Below are 18,414 nucleotides of genomic sequence, written 5' to 3'. Positions count from 1 at the left end.
CGAACAGTGCCAATACTTTTGTCCACCCTCTTTTTTATGTTTGGTGTGGAATTATATCCAATTTGGCTTTAGGACAATTCTTTTTGTGTTTTTTCATTTAAGACAAATTAAATGAAGATAATAATACCAAAGAATTTGTGTTTGCAATCATTTTCAGGAAGAAACTGAGTATTATCTGACAGAATTGCAGGGGTGTCAATACTTTTGGCCACAACTGTATACCGTATGGGAATAAACATGCTAGAAATAGGAAACCACTATGGTTAAATAGAGCTGTAAGGGGCGCAATAAGTGACAAAAAATATAGCATTTAGAGAATTAAAGCAAGTAGGCAGTGATGAGGCATTAAATAACTACAGAAAATTAAATAAATTCTGTAAAAAGCAAATCAAAATAGCAAAGATTGAGACAAAGAGACTCATTGCCAGAGAAAGTAAAAATAATCCCAAAATATTCTTTAACTACATAAATAGTAAGAAGCAAAAAAATGATAGTGTTGGTCCCCTTAAAAATAGTCTGGGTGAAATGGTGGATGATGGGCAAAAAGCCAATATACTAAATGACTTTTTTCAACAGTATTTACACAAGAAAATCCCATGACGGATAACATGATCAGGGATAAAAATTCTCCATTAAATGTCTCCTGCTTAACCCAGCAGGAAGTACGGTGGAGTCTAAAAATCACTAAAATTGACAAATCCCCGGGCCCGGATCGGATACACCCCCCCGAGTACTGCAGGAATTAAGCACAATCATAGGTAGACCATTATTTTTAATCTCTAAAGATTCCATAATAACAGGGTCTGTACCACAGGACTGGCGTATGGCAAATGTGGTGCCAATATTCAAAAAGGGGACAAAAACTGAACTTGGAAATTATAGGCCAGTAAGTTTAACCTCAACTGTGGGTAAAATCCTGGAGGGTTTTCTAAGAGATACTACACTGGAGTAACTGAAGAAGAATAACCTCATGACCCAACATCAACATGGGTTTACAAGGGACCGTTCCTGTCAGACTAATCTGATAAGCTTTTATGAAGAGGTAAGTTCCGGACTGGACCAAGGGAATGCAGTGGACGTGGTGTACATGGACTTTTCAAAAGCTTTTGATAGGGTGCCACACAAAAGGTTGATACATAAAATCAGAACAATGGGGATAGGGGAAAATATGTGTAAGTGGGTTAAGAGCTGGCTCAGGGATAGGAAACAAAGGGTGATTATTAATGGAGCACACTCGGACTGGGCCAAGGTTAGCAGTGGGGTACCACAGGGGTCAGTATTGGGCCCGCTTCTTTTTAACATATTTATTAATGACCTTGTAGGGGGCATAGAGAGTAGAATTTCAATGTTTGCAGATGACACGAAACTCTGCAGGGTAATCAATACAGAGGAGGACAATTTTATATTACAAGAGGATTTATGTAAACTAGAAGCTTGGGCTGATAAATGGCAAATGAGCTTTAATGGGGATAAATGTAAGGTCATGCACTTGGGTAGAACGAACAAGATGTATAATTATGTGCTTAATTGTAAAACACTGGGCAAAACTGTCACTGAAAAAGACCTGGGTGTATGGGTGGACGACAAACTCACATTTAGTGGCCAGTGTCAGGCAGCTGCTGCAAAGGCAAATAAAATAATGGGATGCATTAAAAGAGGCATAGATGATCATGAGGAGAACATAATTTTACCTCTATATAAGTCACTAGTGCGACCACACTTAGAATACTGTGCACAGTTCTGGTCTCCAATGTATAGGAAAGACATACCTGAACTGGAGCGGGTGCAGAGAAGAGCGACCAAGGTTATTAGGGAACTAGGGGGTCTGCAATACCAAGACAGGTTATTACACTTGGGGTTATTTAGTTTGGAAAATCGAAGGCTTAGGGGTGATCTTATTACAATGTATAAATATATGCAGGGACAGTACAAAGACCTTACTAATGATCTTTTTACTCTTAGACCTGTGACGGGGACAAGGGGGCATCCTCTACATCTGGAGGAAAGAAGGTTTAAGCATACTCACAGACGCAAATTCTTTAATGTAAGAGCAGTGAGACTATGGAACTCTCTGCCATATGATGTTGTAATGAGTGATTCCCTACTAAAATTTAAGAAGAGACTGGATGCCTTTCATGAAAAGTATAATATTACAGGGTATATACACTAGTTTCCTTAGCATTGCGTTGATCCAGGGAGCTAGTCTGATTGCCGTATGTGGAGTCGGGAAGGAATTTTTTTCCCCAATGTGAAGCTTACTGTTTGCCACATGGATTTTTTTTGCCTTCCTCTGGATCAACATGTTAGGGAAAGTTAGGATAGGATATGGTTTTAACTAGATGGACTTAAAGTCTTCCTTCAACCTTAATAACTATGTTACATACACACGTGGTCAAAATTGTTGGTACCCCTCATTTAATGACAGAAAAACCCGATGAGACAAAAATGGAACTTTTTGGTAAGGCACATCTGTCCATAGGACATTCTCCCAGGAGCTTTGTAGCTTGTCAACATGTAGTTTGGCAAATTCCAGTCTGGCTTTTTTATGATTTTTTTTCAACAATGGTGTCCTCCTTGGTCGTCTCCCATGCAGTCCACTTTCGCTCATACAATGACGGATGGTGCGATCTGCCATTGATGTTCCTTGAGCTTGAAGTTCACCTTAAATCTGTTTACACATTTTTCTGGGCTCTTTTGTTACCATTCATATTATCCGTCTCTTTGATTTGTCATCAATTTTCCTCCTGTGGTCACATCCAGCGAGGTTGGCTGCAGTCCCATGGAGCTTAAATTTCTGAATAATGTGTGAAACTGTAGTCACAGGAACATCAAGTTGCTTGGAGATGGTCTTATAACTTTTACCTTTAACATGTTTGTCTATAATTTTCTTTCTAATCTCCTGAGACAACTCTTTCCTTTGCTTCCTCTGGTCCATGTTGAGTGTGATACACACCATGTCACCAAACAGCACAGTGAGTATCTGTAGCCCTATATACAGACCCACTCACTGATTCCAAGATTGTAGACACCTGTGATGCTAATTAGTGACACACCTTGATTTAACATGTCCCTTTTGTCACATTATTTTCAGGGGTACCATCATTTCCGTCCAGGCCTATTTCATGAGTTTTATTTTAATTCTGTGGAAGCATGGTTGAAAAGCAATGTCTGACTTTCATTTGTTCGTTTTCATAGATTTTTTATTTATTACTATTATTGTCACATTCAAATTATTTCTGTGACCATTGTGGGTTTTTGTGTCATTAAACGAGAGGTACCAACAATTTTGACCACGTGTGTGGAACTCTTTGGCTGTGCAACCTGTATTGTGGTCAAAGTCGCCCTGTAGTAGTTAACACTACTTACTGCAAACTGAGATTATGATTTGGCTTTTATCCAAAGTCACATTTCAAGGCTCATTAAAGGGCCAATAGTGACTTGTAGGATTGCTCCTTCCAACAGGTGGTGCCATAGAGTTCCAGTGTCTTTTCTCTCTGAAGTGGCAATTTGCATATTAAATTTCCCAGTGGAGCATTGCATGGCAAATAAGCATCCTTACCTTGGCATGCCAGAGTCAGTATGTCACTCTAAGCAATGAGAAACATTACTTCTTAAGCCTTCTGTCCAGAGCCTCACACCTAGCCAATTGAGTTCTCATACTTTGCACTGACGAGGGGCAATACCCCGAAACACCGTGACTGCAAATTGAGTTTCTGATTTGGCTTTTATTCCAATTCACATAACAAGGCTTGTTACAGGGTCGATAGTGACTTTTAGGACTGCGGATTCCAACAGGTGGCGCTACAGAGTTCAAGTCCTCTTCCCCTATGAACACGCAATTTGCATGTGTAAATTGTGACACAAATATATGTCTGTTCTACCCAGGTTTGATTTTCTGTCCAATAGACAGTCTCTTACTAAGCTTGGTGCTTTGCATTCAATCAAACTAGTCAATGTCTTTGTATACACTTACGGTAATCAGAAGCGGCGCTCCATCTTTCCCACACCCCAGCCCGGCAGATCTGCGGCCAAGATTCCTCCGGAATCTTATGGAAACAGGATGTCTCCCGTTTCCATAAGACGCTGGAGGAATAATGTCCATCAAACTAGGGTATGGACCACTAGCCTTCATAAATCTCCAAAATAATACGCTGACCTTCAGAGAATGCATGTTTTTAGGATTCAGGAGGAACAACCGTTAGCTTCTTCAGCTGACCGCTGTCTAAAGTATTATCGATAAGAAAATACATGCAAACAGAGGTCGTGATCTGTTATAGGAATGGCTGAGACTTTAATGGGGTGGCTCGAAACTAAAATGTATTTTAATCCTAAATGTCTATTAGGCTATGTGCACACGTATGCAGAAAATTTCTGCATGAAAACCGGACTCCTTCCCAGAAAACGGGCGTTTTTTTCAACGTGCTTTTTGCGCGATTTAGCCGCGATTTTTTCCGGAGCGTCCCTAGACACACAGAAAATAGCCAGAAATGCGGAATTTACCGTGAAATTAGTGAAGATGCTGCGTTTTTTACCGCAAAGCATTTTTTTCGCGGTAAAAAACGCATCAATATGCACAAAAAGTGCAAAATGCATTAAAATGAATGGGAAGCTTCTTTTAGGCATTTTTTGAGCGGATTTTTTGGTAAATCCACAGGAAAACCGCAAAAAAAAAAAACGCAACGTGTGAACACAGCCTTAGTGTCATAATCTAATTTCTTTTCTAACATACTTTTAATTAAGAGACCTCTGTTTTTATGTATTTTCCTATCAGTACGTTTTAATAAACCTGTCACAGTGAGAGAGATCTTAAGTGATTCCAGAGAAATTCCATTAACCAGAAGCAAAATATATAGTGCTCCTGACTGTCCTGGAATTAATGTTTCCTTTTCTTACAGTTCAAAAGCATGGAGTATAAAGGACTGTGTTCCAGGCTCATTGGTAACACCAGGAGAGGAGGCTTGCTCCGTCCCAGTGTTGCTCTCCACAAGGATTAGAGCACCGATGCCTTCAGAAAGACGGCCCTGCTGTTTTATTCACACCGCATGAACATTTGTTCAAATGCTTAACACGAGCGCAGAAAGTGATGCGAATCTGAAAAGAGGGAATTGATAATTGAATGGTCCCTGAAAGTCTCGCTGTTCTGTGCTGTTAACAGCTATGCAAACCAGGTCTCTGTGACATTGACAATTATTTCCATTCCCGCTCTTCCAATTGCTCTCTGCAGTATTCGCTCTCCTCAAAGCCATGTATTTTATGGAGTGTTAAAATGGTATTTTCAAGTTTATTTTGCCGGCTCCCCACACAATAGGGATGCGATAAACAATTGACTGGGATATGCCTAGACTTTCACACCATCTCTTTCACATCGTTTCTGAGCGAGAAATTTCCTTTTTTTTCCCGAGCAAACAATTGTGTTTGTCATGTTTAAAAGACCACGAGGGAATAAAAAAAAAAAAACGGAGTGACATGGGACATCCTCCGACACAGAGAACAATAGCTTAAAAGGTGGAAAGTGTAATAGCAAAATCAGAATTACAAGAAGAGCAAAAATGAACTGTCAAGAGGTCTGACGAGTAGGACGGCTGCTTTACTAGCAGAGAAAGCATAATGAAATACTGTGAATGGAGCGCACAGAACATGAAGTGCTGCACACAGCAGACTACACCTAAACTAGAAAAAAATACAAAAACGCCGCTTCAATGAAGAACGTAGGAAAGAGAATGGCTACTAGCCGGATTCAGGAGACCACATCAAATGTCACTTCCCGGGGAAAAACGGTGCAATTGTCTGTACACTCATAGCGCTGAGCGTATGGCACCACTGGCTGGGGACACTGGTATTTATAGCACAGTCATGTGGAACAACTTGACACTCATCTAGTCAGATCCTGTACAGAGGTCCACAGCAGGCTGCCCGCGTCACTGGTTAGGCCGGTGACCGTTCGCAATAAGCTGGTGCGTGGAGGAACAACACCATGTCTCACGATCAAATAAGTCAGGCAACTGCAATCCGATAAAAAATTTGGATTGCACTAGGCCGAATGTTAACCTATCGTGCAGCTCACATCTGCAATTGTTTCTCATGCAGATTTCAGTCTGAGAAAACAATTGCTGGATTGGCTGCGAGAATTAGATCACACACACCAATACAAGTCTATAGCGTGTGAAACATTGTACTGCACTCGGATGTCACCCGAGTGCAGTGCGATTCCTGCGGACGCTGGCTATTGGGACATGGAGAAATTGCTTTTCCTCAGCACTTGTGCTGCGATTCTCTCATGCGAGAGCATCAGAGCACGGACACTAGGCTCCGCTCACAGCAGAGCAGGAGCCGAGGGTCATTAGCATATCGCATCTGGTGATATGCGCTAGTGTGACTCCAGCCTTAGATGCCTTGCAGCCTGCAGTTATTTTTCCTCCAGTAGTATGCTCTGGGGTACATGTGCCCACTTGCTCTAGCTTGCCTTTTCATTTGCCCCTGCATCCCATGTGCTACTTATGTGACTCGAGCAGCAAAAGAATTTGAGGTCTTTACTTCCGCTTACTTACTACCCTTTCTTATTATATGGGGCCCATATGGTACTGTATTTTCCAAATAACTCTCTCTTTTGCACATATAGGACTTGCTAAAAAAAACTGCTATTATAGTCTGTTTTTGCGTTGCACTTTGGGCTTTTTTTCAGGACTTGGTGTGGTTTGCCCAGGCCTTCATTCTAAGGCTGGGTTACTGATAGGTCTTTTTCTCCATGTACGGTGTGTACTTTTAATTGCTTTTAAAGTGGTTTGTGCTTTGTTCTCATGTACTTTGTGTCCGTCCAATATGTTTAATAAAAAATTATTTTTATATGCAATTGAGGTGTCTCCCATATATATGGGCATGATCTTTTTCTTTTCTCTTGTCCCAGTATGTCATAGCTTGCCCATGGTGAGCCCTCTTGCTCATATTAATGAGTGGTGCCCTTCATTTTCTTCAGTTTTTGTCTCTTTTAAAAGATGACATCCCACAGATGTTGTTTTTCTTTTCATTAAATCTGTGTATGCAGTGTGTGTTAGTATAATCCCCTTCCGCCATCTTCTCCAGTATCCAGCGCCATCACTGCTCGGCAGACTCTCCGCAGCGTCAGGCTAGAGAGCTACATTGGTAGGGCTTTCGTATAAATCACACAAGTGCAATCAGTTAAACAAAAAAAAAAAAATCAGATTGTTATTCAATGAAGCAGTGCAGATCTGTGTTTTTTTTCTAAGCTGTATTCAGCTTGAGAACAAAAAAAAAAAAAAAATAATATTAATATATATATATATATATATATAAAAATATATAATCAGAGCATACTGCTATTCCACTCCAAAATCAGACAATGTGAGAAAAAAAAAATGGATGCCATACAATTAGTGTGACATCAGATTTTATGGATAAATTACAATTTTGTAAGATGGGGAACTGTAAATGGTTAATAGCTGCCGAGTGAACAAACAGTAGCACCCGGTCAAAAAAAAAAAAAAATAGTCCCACTTTTCTGCATGAGAATGGGATGAATTTTTTTTCAGCACTAGGAGGAGCATAAAGAAACACTAGCACCCATTTACTGTGATCCATCTCATCATTGGTACTGCTAGGGACAGATAACAAGCAATGAGCTGCCAATTCCACAGAAAGGCGGCACCAGGCGGCCGGCGCACTGCAGTGACTTTTTTGACAGACATTATAAATTTGGATATAGTATCTTGCAAATTTGTATTGGTAACAAAGCTGCTAACAGTGCCAACAAAAAATTCTGCTTCATTCACATTTGGGTTGAAGGATAAGGGAAAACTGCATGATTAGTGGGGTCTGGCCTCGGGGACAAAAACAATCGTGGGACTGGGGTGAGCAGAGTGGTAGCGCCCATTGCTCCCACAGACAGTGAAAGAGAGCAGTCAGGCATGCACATATTGTCATGTGCATAGGGGACGCTTGTGGGGTAACCGCCTTAGGCCAGGGTCACACTTGTGCGAGTCGCTCGCATCAATACCCAGCACTCGAGACCGGAGTGTTCGGCTGTATGTACGTATTTCCATGCAGCCGCACACTCCGGTCCTGAGTGCCGGCGGCAGTGGCAGGTATTGATGCGAGTTTCTTGTTGCGTTCCCGTGCGATCGGCAGGCACGTCAACACGCTGCATGCGGACGCATCCGCATACGACGCATGTCCCTGCGTACCCAATGTTAAAGACACTGTCCCTTTATGAGGTAATAACTCTGGAACGCTTCCATGGATCCCTGTGATTCTGACTTTGTTTTCTCGCGACATATTGTACTTCATGTTAGTGGTAACATTTCATTCATATAACTTGCGTTTATTTGTGAAAAAAACGGAAATTTGGCAAAAATTTTGAAAATTTCGCAATTTTCCAACTTTGAATTTTTATGCTCCTAAATCACAGAGATATGGCACACAAAAAACTTAATAAGTAACATTTCCCACATGTTTACTTTACATCAGCACAATTTGGGAACCAAATTTTTTTTTTTATTAGGAAGTTATAAGGGTTAAAAGTTGACCAGCGATTTCTCATTTTTACAGCACCATTTTATTTTTGGGGACCACATCACATTTGAAGTCACTTTGAGGGGTCTATGTGATAGAAAATACCCAAAATTGACACCATTCTAAAAACTGCACTCCTCAAGGTGCTCAAATCCAGATTCAAGAAGTTTATTAACCCTTCAGGTGCTTCACAGGAATTTTTTGAATGTTTAAAAAAAAAAATGAACATTTAACTTTTTTTCACAAAAAAAATTAATTCAGGTTCAATTTTTTTTATTTTACCAAAGGTAAAAGGAGAAATTGGACTGGAAAAGTTATTGTGCAATTTGTCCTGAGTACGCCGATACCTGATATGTGGGGGAAGCTCGGAAGGGAAGGAGCGCCGTTTGACTTTTTCAATGCAAAATTAGCTGGAATTCAGATCGGATGCCATGTCAAGTTTGGAGAGCCCCTGATGTGCCTAAACAGTGGAAACCCCCCAACAAGTGACCCCATTTTGGAAACTAGACCCCCCAAGGAACTTATCTAGATGTGTGGTGAGCTTTTTGAACCCCCAAGGGCTTTCACAGAAGTTTATAACGTACAGCCGTAAAATCAAAAATTAATATTTCCCACAAAAATGATCTTTTCACCCCCAATTTTTATTTTCCCAAGAGTAACAGGACCCCAAAAGTTATTGTGCAATTTGTCCTGAGTACGCTGATACCCCATATGTGGGGGTAAACCACTATTTCGGCGCATGGCAGAGCTCGGAAGGGAAGCAGCGCCATTTGACTTTTTTGGCTGGAATTGAGATCGGATGCCACGTCGCGTTTGGAAAACCCTTGATGTGCCAAAACAGTGGAAACCCCCCAATTCTAACTCCAACCCTAACCCCAACACACCCCTAACACTAGACTTAACCCTAATGGGAAAATGGAAATAAATACATTTTTTTTTATTTTATTATTTTTCCCTAAGTAAGGGGGTGATAACGGGGGGTTTGATTTACTATTTATGGCGGGTTTTTATGTTTGGCAGCTGTCACACGCTAAAAGACGCTTTTTATTGTAAAAAATAGTTTATGCATCACTACATTTTGAGAGCTATAATTTTTCCATATTTTGACCCACCGAGTCATGTGAGGTCTTATTTTTTGCGGGACGAGTTGACGTTTTTATTGTTACCATTTTCGGGCACGTGACATTTTTGATCGCTTTTTATTCCGATTTTTGGGATGCAGAATGAACAAAAACCAGCGGTTCATGAATTTCTTTTGGGGGGTGCGTTTACACCGTTCCACGTGCAGTAAAATTGATAAAGCGGTTTTATTCTTTGGGTCAGTATGGTTACAGCGATACCTCATTTATGTTGTTTTTTATGTTTTGGCGGTTTTATGCAATGAAAACAATTTTATATAAAAAATAACTATTTTTGCATCGCTTTATTCTGCGAGCTATAACTTTTTTAATTTTTCGCTGATGATGCTGTATGGCGGCTCGTTTTTTGTGGGACAAGATGACGTTTTCAGCGGTACCATGGATATTGATATCAGTTTTTTTGATCGCGTGTTATTGCACTTTTTGTTGGGCGGTATGATGACAAAGCATTATTTTTTTGCTTCGTTTTTTACTTTTATTTTTTAAGGGGTTCACTAAAGGGGTTAACTAGTGGGACAGTTTTATAGGGCGGGTCGTTACGGACACGGCGATACCAAATATGTGTACTTTTATTGGGTTTTTTTTGTATTTTCAAAAAATGAATTTATTAGGGAATTTTTTTTTTTTAATTTATTCAGCGATTTTTTATAAATTATTTTTACACTTTTTTTATTTTTAACTTTATTACATTGTCCCAGGGGGGACTTAGGTCCCCGGTCACATGGACGGAATAGTACGTCTAATGTAGGAAAGGGGTTAATGGCAAAGTTTGATTTGCAAAACCGATGAAATTAAGACACACGGAGTCTCACGGATGTTTGCATGGATCAATAAAACTAGATGGGTCAGTGTGCTGTCTACAACAGACAGCACTAAAACATATCACATGGATGTGTGAAAGTAGCCTGTCAGGATTCCCCTTTATTGTCAAATCGGGAAGGTAATCTGTATGCTGGCAGTCACGTGCCAACTAGATTTTTAGGATTCTATTGAGAAGCAGATGAGAAATGGATTCGCATGTAGCCGCATATATGTACATTGATTGTGTGACCATCACTTGTCTGCCTGCTCCATCTGGCAAATAAGGGGAATCCTGACATTGTATGTAATGCATACTATCTGGATTTGCAAATCTGCAGTAAATTAAAGTGACAGTAGAAATTTATCCCTAGCCAGAAAACCCCTTTGATATAAGCATTTACTAAACAGATGACTGAAGAACTGTCTGTTCCACTTTAACAAAGACCACAACACTCAGGAGTCCAAGAGACACTGCTACAAAGGGTGTTGCAAGCAAGCCAGAAAAGGGAATCTTGTATGGGATCACTCAGATGGCTGCATAAGTGGGACTGAGATCAAACTGCAAAGCGTGGACTGGCCGGCAGCTCTCCAGACCAGAGCGTGACAGCTTCATAAAAATATATGAATGAAGCTGTCCGGCTCGGGTTGAGAGAGCTGCCGGCCAGTCCACACATTGCGGACCGCATAATGAAGGCTTCTGACTGCATCCTAACAGTCATTCATTTCTATCATATCTATTAAATAATCAAAAGAGAGATATCATGTGGTACTCCTAGGTATGTATAGTACTACATAAGATGAAACTCCACAACATGTATGGTACACCCAATCTGATGCGACCAGTGCCCTGAAGAGAAGAAACAATACATGTGCGTCTCCATTTACACGACTGAGACAAGGAACATATAACCAATAATCTATTGGCCTACACAAATATCCATATTGTGGTGGATAGTCAGTCCATAAAGAGATGATTTGTGTCTCAGTCACACTTGGTCTATGGTGTCACAGATAGCATAAGGATGCCATCCATGTAACACCCTTGTGATCTGCTCTTTGCTCCATGTGCGCAAATCTTAAAAGGTCGCACTCTTAAAAACGTGAGTGAAACGAAGGAAAGACGGCCTAAACGTATGGCATCTACGTAGATGTGGGATTTTTCTGTCTTAGCCTAAGGCCACATGCACACTGAGTATTAGGTCAGTATTTACCCCAGTATTTTTAAGCCAAATCCAGGAGTGGGTGATAAATCCAGAAGTGGTGACGTGTTTCTATTATGCTGTTCTTCTGATTGCTCCACTCCTGGTTTTGGCTTACAAATACTGATGTAACATACTGACCAAATACTGACCGTGTGCACCTGGCCTAAATTTACATTCCCACGATCAGGAAGTAGCAGCACTTTGGATGCAGCATTTTTTCGCTGCATCCAAAACACGCAGGTAAATCCGCACGTGTTCACTGAACCATGTGAATTTACTGCATCGAAATACATTGTAGTGTTGAAATTTCACGTTCCAGAAATTGACATGCTGCAGTCCTGTAACACACGCCCCGTGTCAGTGTCCACGGGTGCAGAGTCGCATAGTGGACAGGGGAGTTCTAGAAATCCCATCCACTATGCTGTACCGTCTGAACGCTACATAAATGCGCAGTGTGAAACCCGCAGCAGTTCCTGATCGTGGGCATGCACCATTAGGCTTTGATGTTGCAGATTTCCTGCAGAATTTCAGCGCCAATTAGGCAAGTTCTGGGGTTTTATCGCATTTTTAGGGCGCTTTTTGCTTGCACTTTTGGCGCTTCAGTTCCTGCTGGTGTGTCTTGTTTTAACCCCTTAGTGACAGAGCCATTTTGCAGCTTGTTTTTTCATGACATATTTTACCTCATGTTAGTGGTAAAATTTCTTCTATATGACTTGTGTTTATGAAAAAAAAACAGAAATATGGCAAAAATTTGGCAATTTCCAAACTTTACATTTTTATGCCCTTAAATCAAAGAGATATGTCACACAAATGTTTTAATACATTAAATAACATTTCCCACATGTCTAATTTACATCAGCACAATTTTGGAAACAAAATTTTTTTGTTAGGAAGTTATAAGGGTTAAAAGTTGACCAGAGATTTCACATTTTTACAACAAAATTTACAAAACCATTTTTTTTTTTTTTAGGGACCACATCATATTTTAAGTCATTTTGAGGGGTGTACATGACAGAAAATACCCAAAAGTGAAACCATTCTAAAAACTGCACCCCTCAAGGTGCTCAAAACCACATTCAAGAAGTTTATTAACCCTTTATGTGCTTCACAGGAACTGAAGCAATGTAGAAGGAAAAATTAAAATTCAACTTTTTTTTGCAAAAAAATTACTTCAGAACCAATTTTTTTTTTATTTTCACAAGTGTTAAAAGAGAAAATGAAGCACAAAATTTGTTGTGCAATTTCTCCTGAATACGCTGATACCCCATATGTGGGGGTAAACCACTTTTTGGGCGCACGGCAGAACTCGCAAAGGTAAGGAGCGCCATTTGACTTTTTCATCTCAGAATTGGCTGGAATTGAGATTGGACACCATGTTGCGTTTGGAGAGCTCCTGATGTGCCCAAACAGTGGAAACCCTCCACGAGTGACACCATTTCGGAAACTAGACCCCTTAAGGAACTTATCTAGATGTGTGGTGAGCACTTTGAACCCCCAAGTGCTTCACAGAAGTTTGTAACGCAGAGCAGTGAAAATAAAAAATAATTTTTTTTTCCTCAAAATTTTTTTTATTTTCACGAGGGTAACAGGAGAAATTGGACCCCAAAAGTTGTGCAATTTGTCCTGAGTACACCGATACCCCATATGTGGGGGGAACCACTGTCTGGGTGCATGGGAAAGCTTGGAAGGGAAGGAGCGCTGTTTTGGAATGCAGACTTTGATGGAATGTTCTGCGGGCATCATGTTGAGTCCCTGATGTGCCTAAACAGTGGAAACCCCCACAAGTGACCCCATTTTGGAAACTAGACCCCCCCCAAGGAGCTTACCTAGATGTGTAGTGAGCACTTTGAACCCCCAAGTGCTTCACAGAAATTTATAACGCAGAGCCGTGAAAATAAAAAATATTTTTTCCACAAAAGTGATTTTTTTAGCCCCCAATTTTTTTATTTTCCAAAGGGTAACAGAAGAAATTAGATCCCCAAGGTTGGTGTGCAATTTGTCCTGATACCCCATATGTGGGAGAAAACTACTGTTTGGGCACACATCTGGGCTCGGAAGGGAGGGAGCACCATTTGACTTTTTGAATGCAAAATTGGCTGGAATCAATGGTGGCGCCATGTCGCTTTTGGAGACTCCCTGATGTGCCTAAATAGTGGAAACCCCTCAATTCTAGCTCCATCCCTAACCCCAACACACCCCTAACCCTAATTGCAACCCTAACCTTAATGGAAAAATGAAAATAAATATATTTTCTTTATTTCATTACATTTCCCTGACTAAGGGGTGATAAAGGAGGGGGGGGTTTATTTACTATTTTCTTATTTTGATCACTGTGATAGGGTTTATCACAGTGATCAAAATGTACAATAAATGAATGGAAGGAATCAGCCGGCCGGCAGAATGGGTGGGCGCACTGCGCATGCCATTTTCTTCCCGGACCAAGATGGCGGCGCCCACCAGAGGAGGCAGGAGGGCCCAAGGACCCCCGGGACGTCCCGGGGGGTTGGGGGGGAAATCGGGGACCCTAATTCTCTCTCCTCTGATGTGCGATCACATCAGAGGAGAAAATAAAAGCAAAATTGTAGCTTTTTTTTTGTGGTCGCCATTACACAGTTTATAACGGCGATCACAAAAGCGGGTTCCGTAAGAACCGACCCCAGTCATGTTCTCTGGGGTCTCAGCTACCCCTGGCAACCGAGAACCCGGACAAAATCTGACTCTGGAGGGCGCTATACACTTTTTCCACAGCGCTGTCGTTAAGGGTTTAAATAAAGCCGCTTTGTTTTATTTCTCTTGGTAGTTGGCTTTTACAAAACTTAATCTGTGTGGTTTATTTTATTAACTAAGCCAGCCCCCTACCCCATCACCGCTGACGCAGAGGAGGCCGACTTATTATGTCAGCAGCCAACACAAGCGGCGGTGGGCGCTCTATGCCAGCATGTAAGGAGCTCTGCGAATATTAGGTGTAGAGCCCCTGGCAGCGCTGTCAGTATCATGGAGCCCCACACTGGTCTCCCTGCAGCTTAGCACCAGGTTGTCAGGCACAGCGCCCCTAGCAACCAGGCAGGCTCAATCTCCAGGGGGCTGACCCCGGCCATCCTCTGAGGGGGCTTACTACAAGGATGTGAGGACGGTGGCGGCTCCCATCACACACTAGCACCAGCTGTGGGACTCCAGGAGGGCTGCGCACGCCCAGCATTCGTCCCCTCCCACAACACAGACGTATATACCGGCACAGCACGGCTCTCCGGTGTCAGGGCCCAGCTTACCATCCTTCCTCCTGGCACAGGGACACGCTCGTCGCTTCTGCCATGTTCCGTGCGGAGCACAGCGGCCGGGCACGTCTCAGCGGACACACAGCGACCCTCAGGGATAATGGCAATTACTCCTTTCATTAATTAACCCAAGTCCCGGGGACGATAGCTGCCGAATCCCAGTGTGCTGAAGGACCTCCGATGACGTCATGGCCACGTGACCAGAGGGGAGCTGCTAAATTGCAGTGTGCTGCAGGACCTCTGATGACGTCATGGCCACGTGACCGGAGTGTAGACGCTACATTGTAGCAGGCTGAGGCCCTCTGGTGTCGTCATGCCCACGTGACCAGGCGGCAGCTGCTAAAACTTAGCTGGCGAAAGGACCTTTGATGACGTTCTGCTCATGCGACGAGACTGTAGGGTGGGCGGAGCTATCATAGTGTGCCGGAAGTGAGGCGGTACTAGTTGGAGGTGGCTCGTACGGGGTCGCAGGCTGTGAGTGAGGGCTTCCATGGGGGCCCAGACTTAATGCTAAAGGGTCACAGTGTGGGTGAGGAGGGAGAATACAGAGGGCAGACTATATAACATACAGGGGGCTGGAGAGGCCGGGACATCAGTGTCTGTGAAGAGAAGCCTCTGTTGTCTGCCCCAATGAGAGGGAGCAGACAACACAAGCTGAGTGGGAGCGCTAGAGCAGGGGGCTCAGACTCTGCCCAGTAAACGGAGAAGATTACGTTTTCAGGGATCCTGTTATTTATGACTTTTTGATACTTTTAACCCCTTAGCGACCATAGCTACGCCTTTTAATGGCAGCAGTTAAGGGTACTTAAACCACAGCGCTGCTTTTTAAAGGCGCTGAGGTGTAAGGGTATAGCACCCCCCAGAGTCGGAATTTCTCAGGGGTTTCGGCTACCAAGGGTAGAAGAGAACCCAGAGAACATGATTCGGATCAGTAAGACCCCGGTATTGTGATTGCCGTTTCTAACGGTATAACGGCGGCTGCAAAAAAAAATCTGATTTTCTTTCTTTCTCCTTTGATGTGATCACACAGCAGAGGAGAGTGAAGTAGGGTCCCCTGATTTTCCCCCCCCCCCCCATACTTCTGTTGTCCCTGCAACCGCCCAGGAAGTCTCCTGGGCTGCTGGTGTCTTCTGTCTTTCGAGAGAAAATGACGGGCGCAGTGCCCCTGCTGAGGTCTGCCGTCTGGCACCCAGAAACAATAGGAAATTTTTCTTATTGGTTCATTTTGATCACTGGGATAGACCCTATCACAGTGATCAAAATAAAAAAAAATAGTAACTCAAACCCCCCTTTTATCACCCCCTTAGTTAGGGAAAAATAAAAAAAAAATTATTTCCATTTTCCCATTAGGGTTAAAGTTAGGATTGGGGCTTGGATTAGGGTTTGGTTTATGGTTAGGGGTGTGTTTGGGTTGGAGTTAGAATTGGGGGGGGGGATCCACTATTTAGGCACATCATGGGGTCTCCAAACACGACATGGAGCCACCATTGATTCGAGCCAATTTTGCTTTCAAAAAGTCAAATGGTGCTCCCTCGCTCCTGAGCCCTGCCATGCACCCAAACAGTGGATTTCCCCCCACATATGGGGTATCGGCGTACTCAGGAGAAATTGCACATCAAATTTTGAGGTCCATTTTCCCCTTGATACCCTTGTAAAAATAAAAAAAATTGGTTCCAAAGTAAAAAAATTTGAGAAAAAAGTAAAATGTTCATTTTTTCCTTCCACATTGTGTTAGTTCTCATGAAGCACCTGAAGGGTTAATAAACTTGAATTTGGTTTTGCGCACCTTGAGGGGTTACGTTTTTAGAATGGTGTCACTTTTGGGTATTTTCTGTTATATTGAGCCCCCAAACGCACTTCAAATGTGAGGGAGTTCCTAAAAAATGGTTTTGTAAATTTTGTAGGAAAAATGAGAAATTGCTGGTCAACTTTTAACCCTTATAACGTCCTAACAAAAAAAAAATTGTTTCCAAAATTGTGCTGATGTAAAATAGACTTGTGGGAAATGTTATTTATTAATTATTTTATGTCATATGACTCTTATTTAAGGGTACAAAAATTGAAAGTTTAAAAATTTCACGTTTTTTGCCTAATTTCCATTTTCTCCATAAATAAACATTGGTCAGAATTGTAAGGCTATGTGCACACGTTGCGGATTTTGATGCAGATCTGCAGCATTTTTGGATGCGCGGAACTGCATCAAATCCGCAGTGTAGTGCACAACCAATGTTTGGGAAATTCAGAGTTGTGCACATGCTGCAGAAAAATACACTAGGATTTTCAGTGTTTTATTTATTGCAGCATGTCAATTCTTTTTGCATATCTGCAGTGTTTCTTCACCCATTGACTACCATTGAGTCACTCACATCCACAGCAAAACCGCACGTGTAAAAAGCTTTGCAGTTTTGCTTCAGAATTGCATGTGAGAAACGCAGATCGGGAGGAGGAAGAGTGTGTAGGTGGAGACTATGTGTGTGCGGAGAATGTGTCCGTGGGGCTGTTTGTGTGTGCTTGTGCAGGTATCGTCCGATGGGACTACTAGTCCCATCCCGCTATGTCTGCTACAGTGACAGCAATAACCGATGATGGGACAATAGTAGTCCCATCATCTGGCTACTGTGTTGAATTGTAAAAGAAAAAAAGAAACACACACACACATACAGTACATACCATACAGCTAATCCCCGATGCCCTCGATCACCTGCAAAAAAAAATAAATAATCCAACAGTATACGCCCTGGTCCGATGTAATCCATTTATTAACGATTGTCCCACAACAATCTCCCGGGTAGAGCTGTCACATCAGGAGATGTGACTGCTCTACAGGGGTTCTGGTGTACAGTGACCAGAGATAATCCTCCTGCAGTGGATCACACCCCCCGCCTAGAGGTCACTGGAGTTCATCCTGTCACTTGCGGCATCACTGCGTGAGAAAATTCTCACACAGCATTGGTGCTGTAAAGTGAGAGCATGAACTCCAATGAACATCACTGGAGGAGTATTATCTCCGGTCAGTGTGTCATTGGAGGCTCCTGGTGTGACTGCTCTATAGGGGAGATCATCATGGGACACTCGTTATTAAATGGATTACATCGGGACAGGGAGTATTTCTGTTGGTTTATTTTTTTTTTTTGCAAGTGATCGAGGGCGTCACAGGAATTGGACGTATCATAAATATGGGAAACTGTTTTATTTAATTAAAATTACTCTGGCTGTGTCTTTATTTAACCCCTTAACTGTAGGATTAGTAATGGATAGATATCTTATTGACGCCTCTCCTTTACTAAGCCGGGCTTGACGTCACCTTACAATACAAAAGTGACATCAACCCCACAACTATTACCCCATATGCCACCGCTACAGGGCAGTGGGAAGAGAGAGGCCAAGAGCTGGTGTTTGTAGCCTGGGGTGGTCAATATCCATGGCCCCTTCCTAGGCTATTAATATTAGCCTGCAGCTGTCTGCATAGCC

General features: G+C 42.3%; 1 protein-coding gene across 2 annotated transcripts in view; it reads right to left on the bottom strand.

Annotated features, from left to right (window-relative positions):
- Positions 1 to 15,235, bottom strand: part of TDRD3 (tudor domain containing 3) — a 474,894-nt gene extending 459,659 nt beyond the window's left edge. Inside the window, exon 1 of one of the 2 annotated variants that reach the window (XM_073580356.1) lies at positions 14,938 to 15,235. In XM_073580356.1, coding sequence (XP_073436457.1) covers positions 14,938 to 14,981 — 44 coding nt within the window. In that variant the 5' untranslated portion in view covers positions 14,982 to 15,235. The remainder of the gene's footprint in view (positions 1 to 14,937) is intronic. The other variant, XM_073580355.1, reaches the window with a different exon arrangement.
- Between the last annotated feature and the right edge of the window lie 3,179 nt (positions 15,236 to 18,414).

This window comes from Dendrobates tinctorius, unplaced genomic scaffold (genome assembly GCF_039654945.1).
Source record: "Dendrobates tinctorius isolate UK_male_01 unplaced genomic scaffold, ASM3965494v1 ptg000064l, whole genome shotgun sequence".
NCBI lineage: Eukaryota > Metazoa > Chordata > Amphibia > Anura > Dendrobatidae > Dendrobates > Dendrobates tinctorius.
The sequence above is the reverse complement of the archived record's forward strand: the minus strand, read 5'-3'. Positions and strand labels throughout refer to the sequence as shown.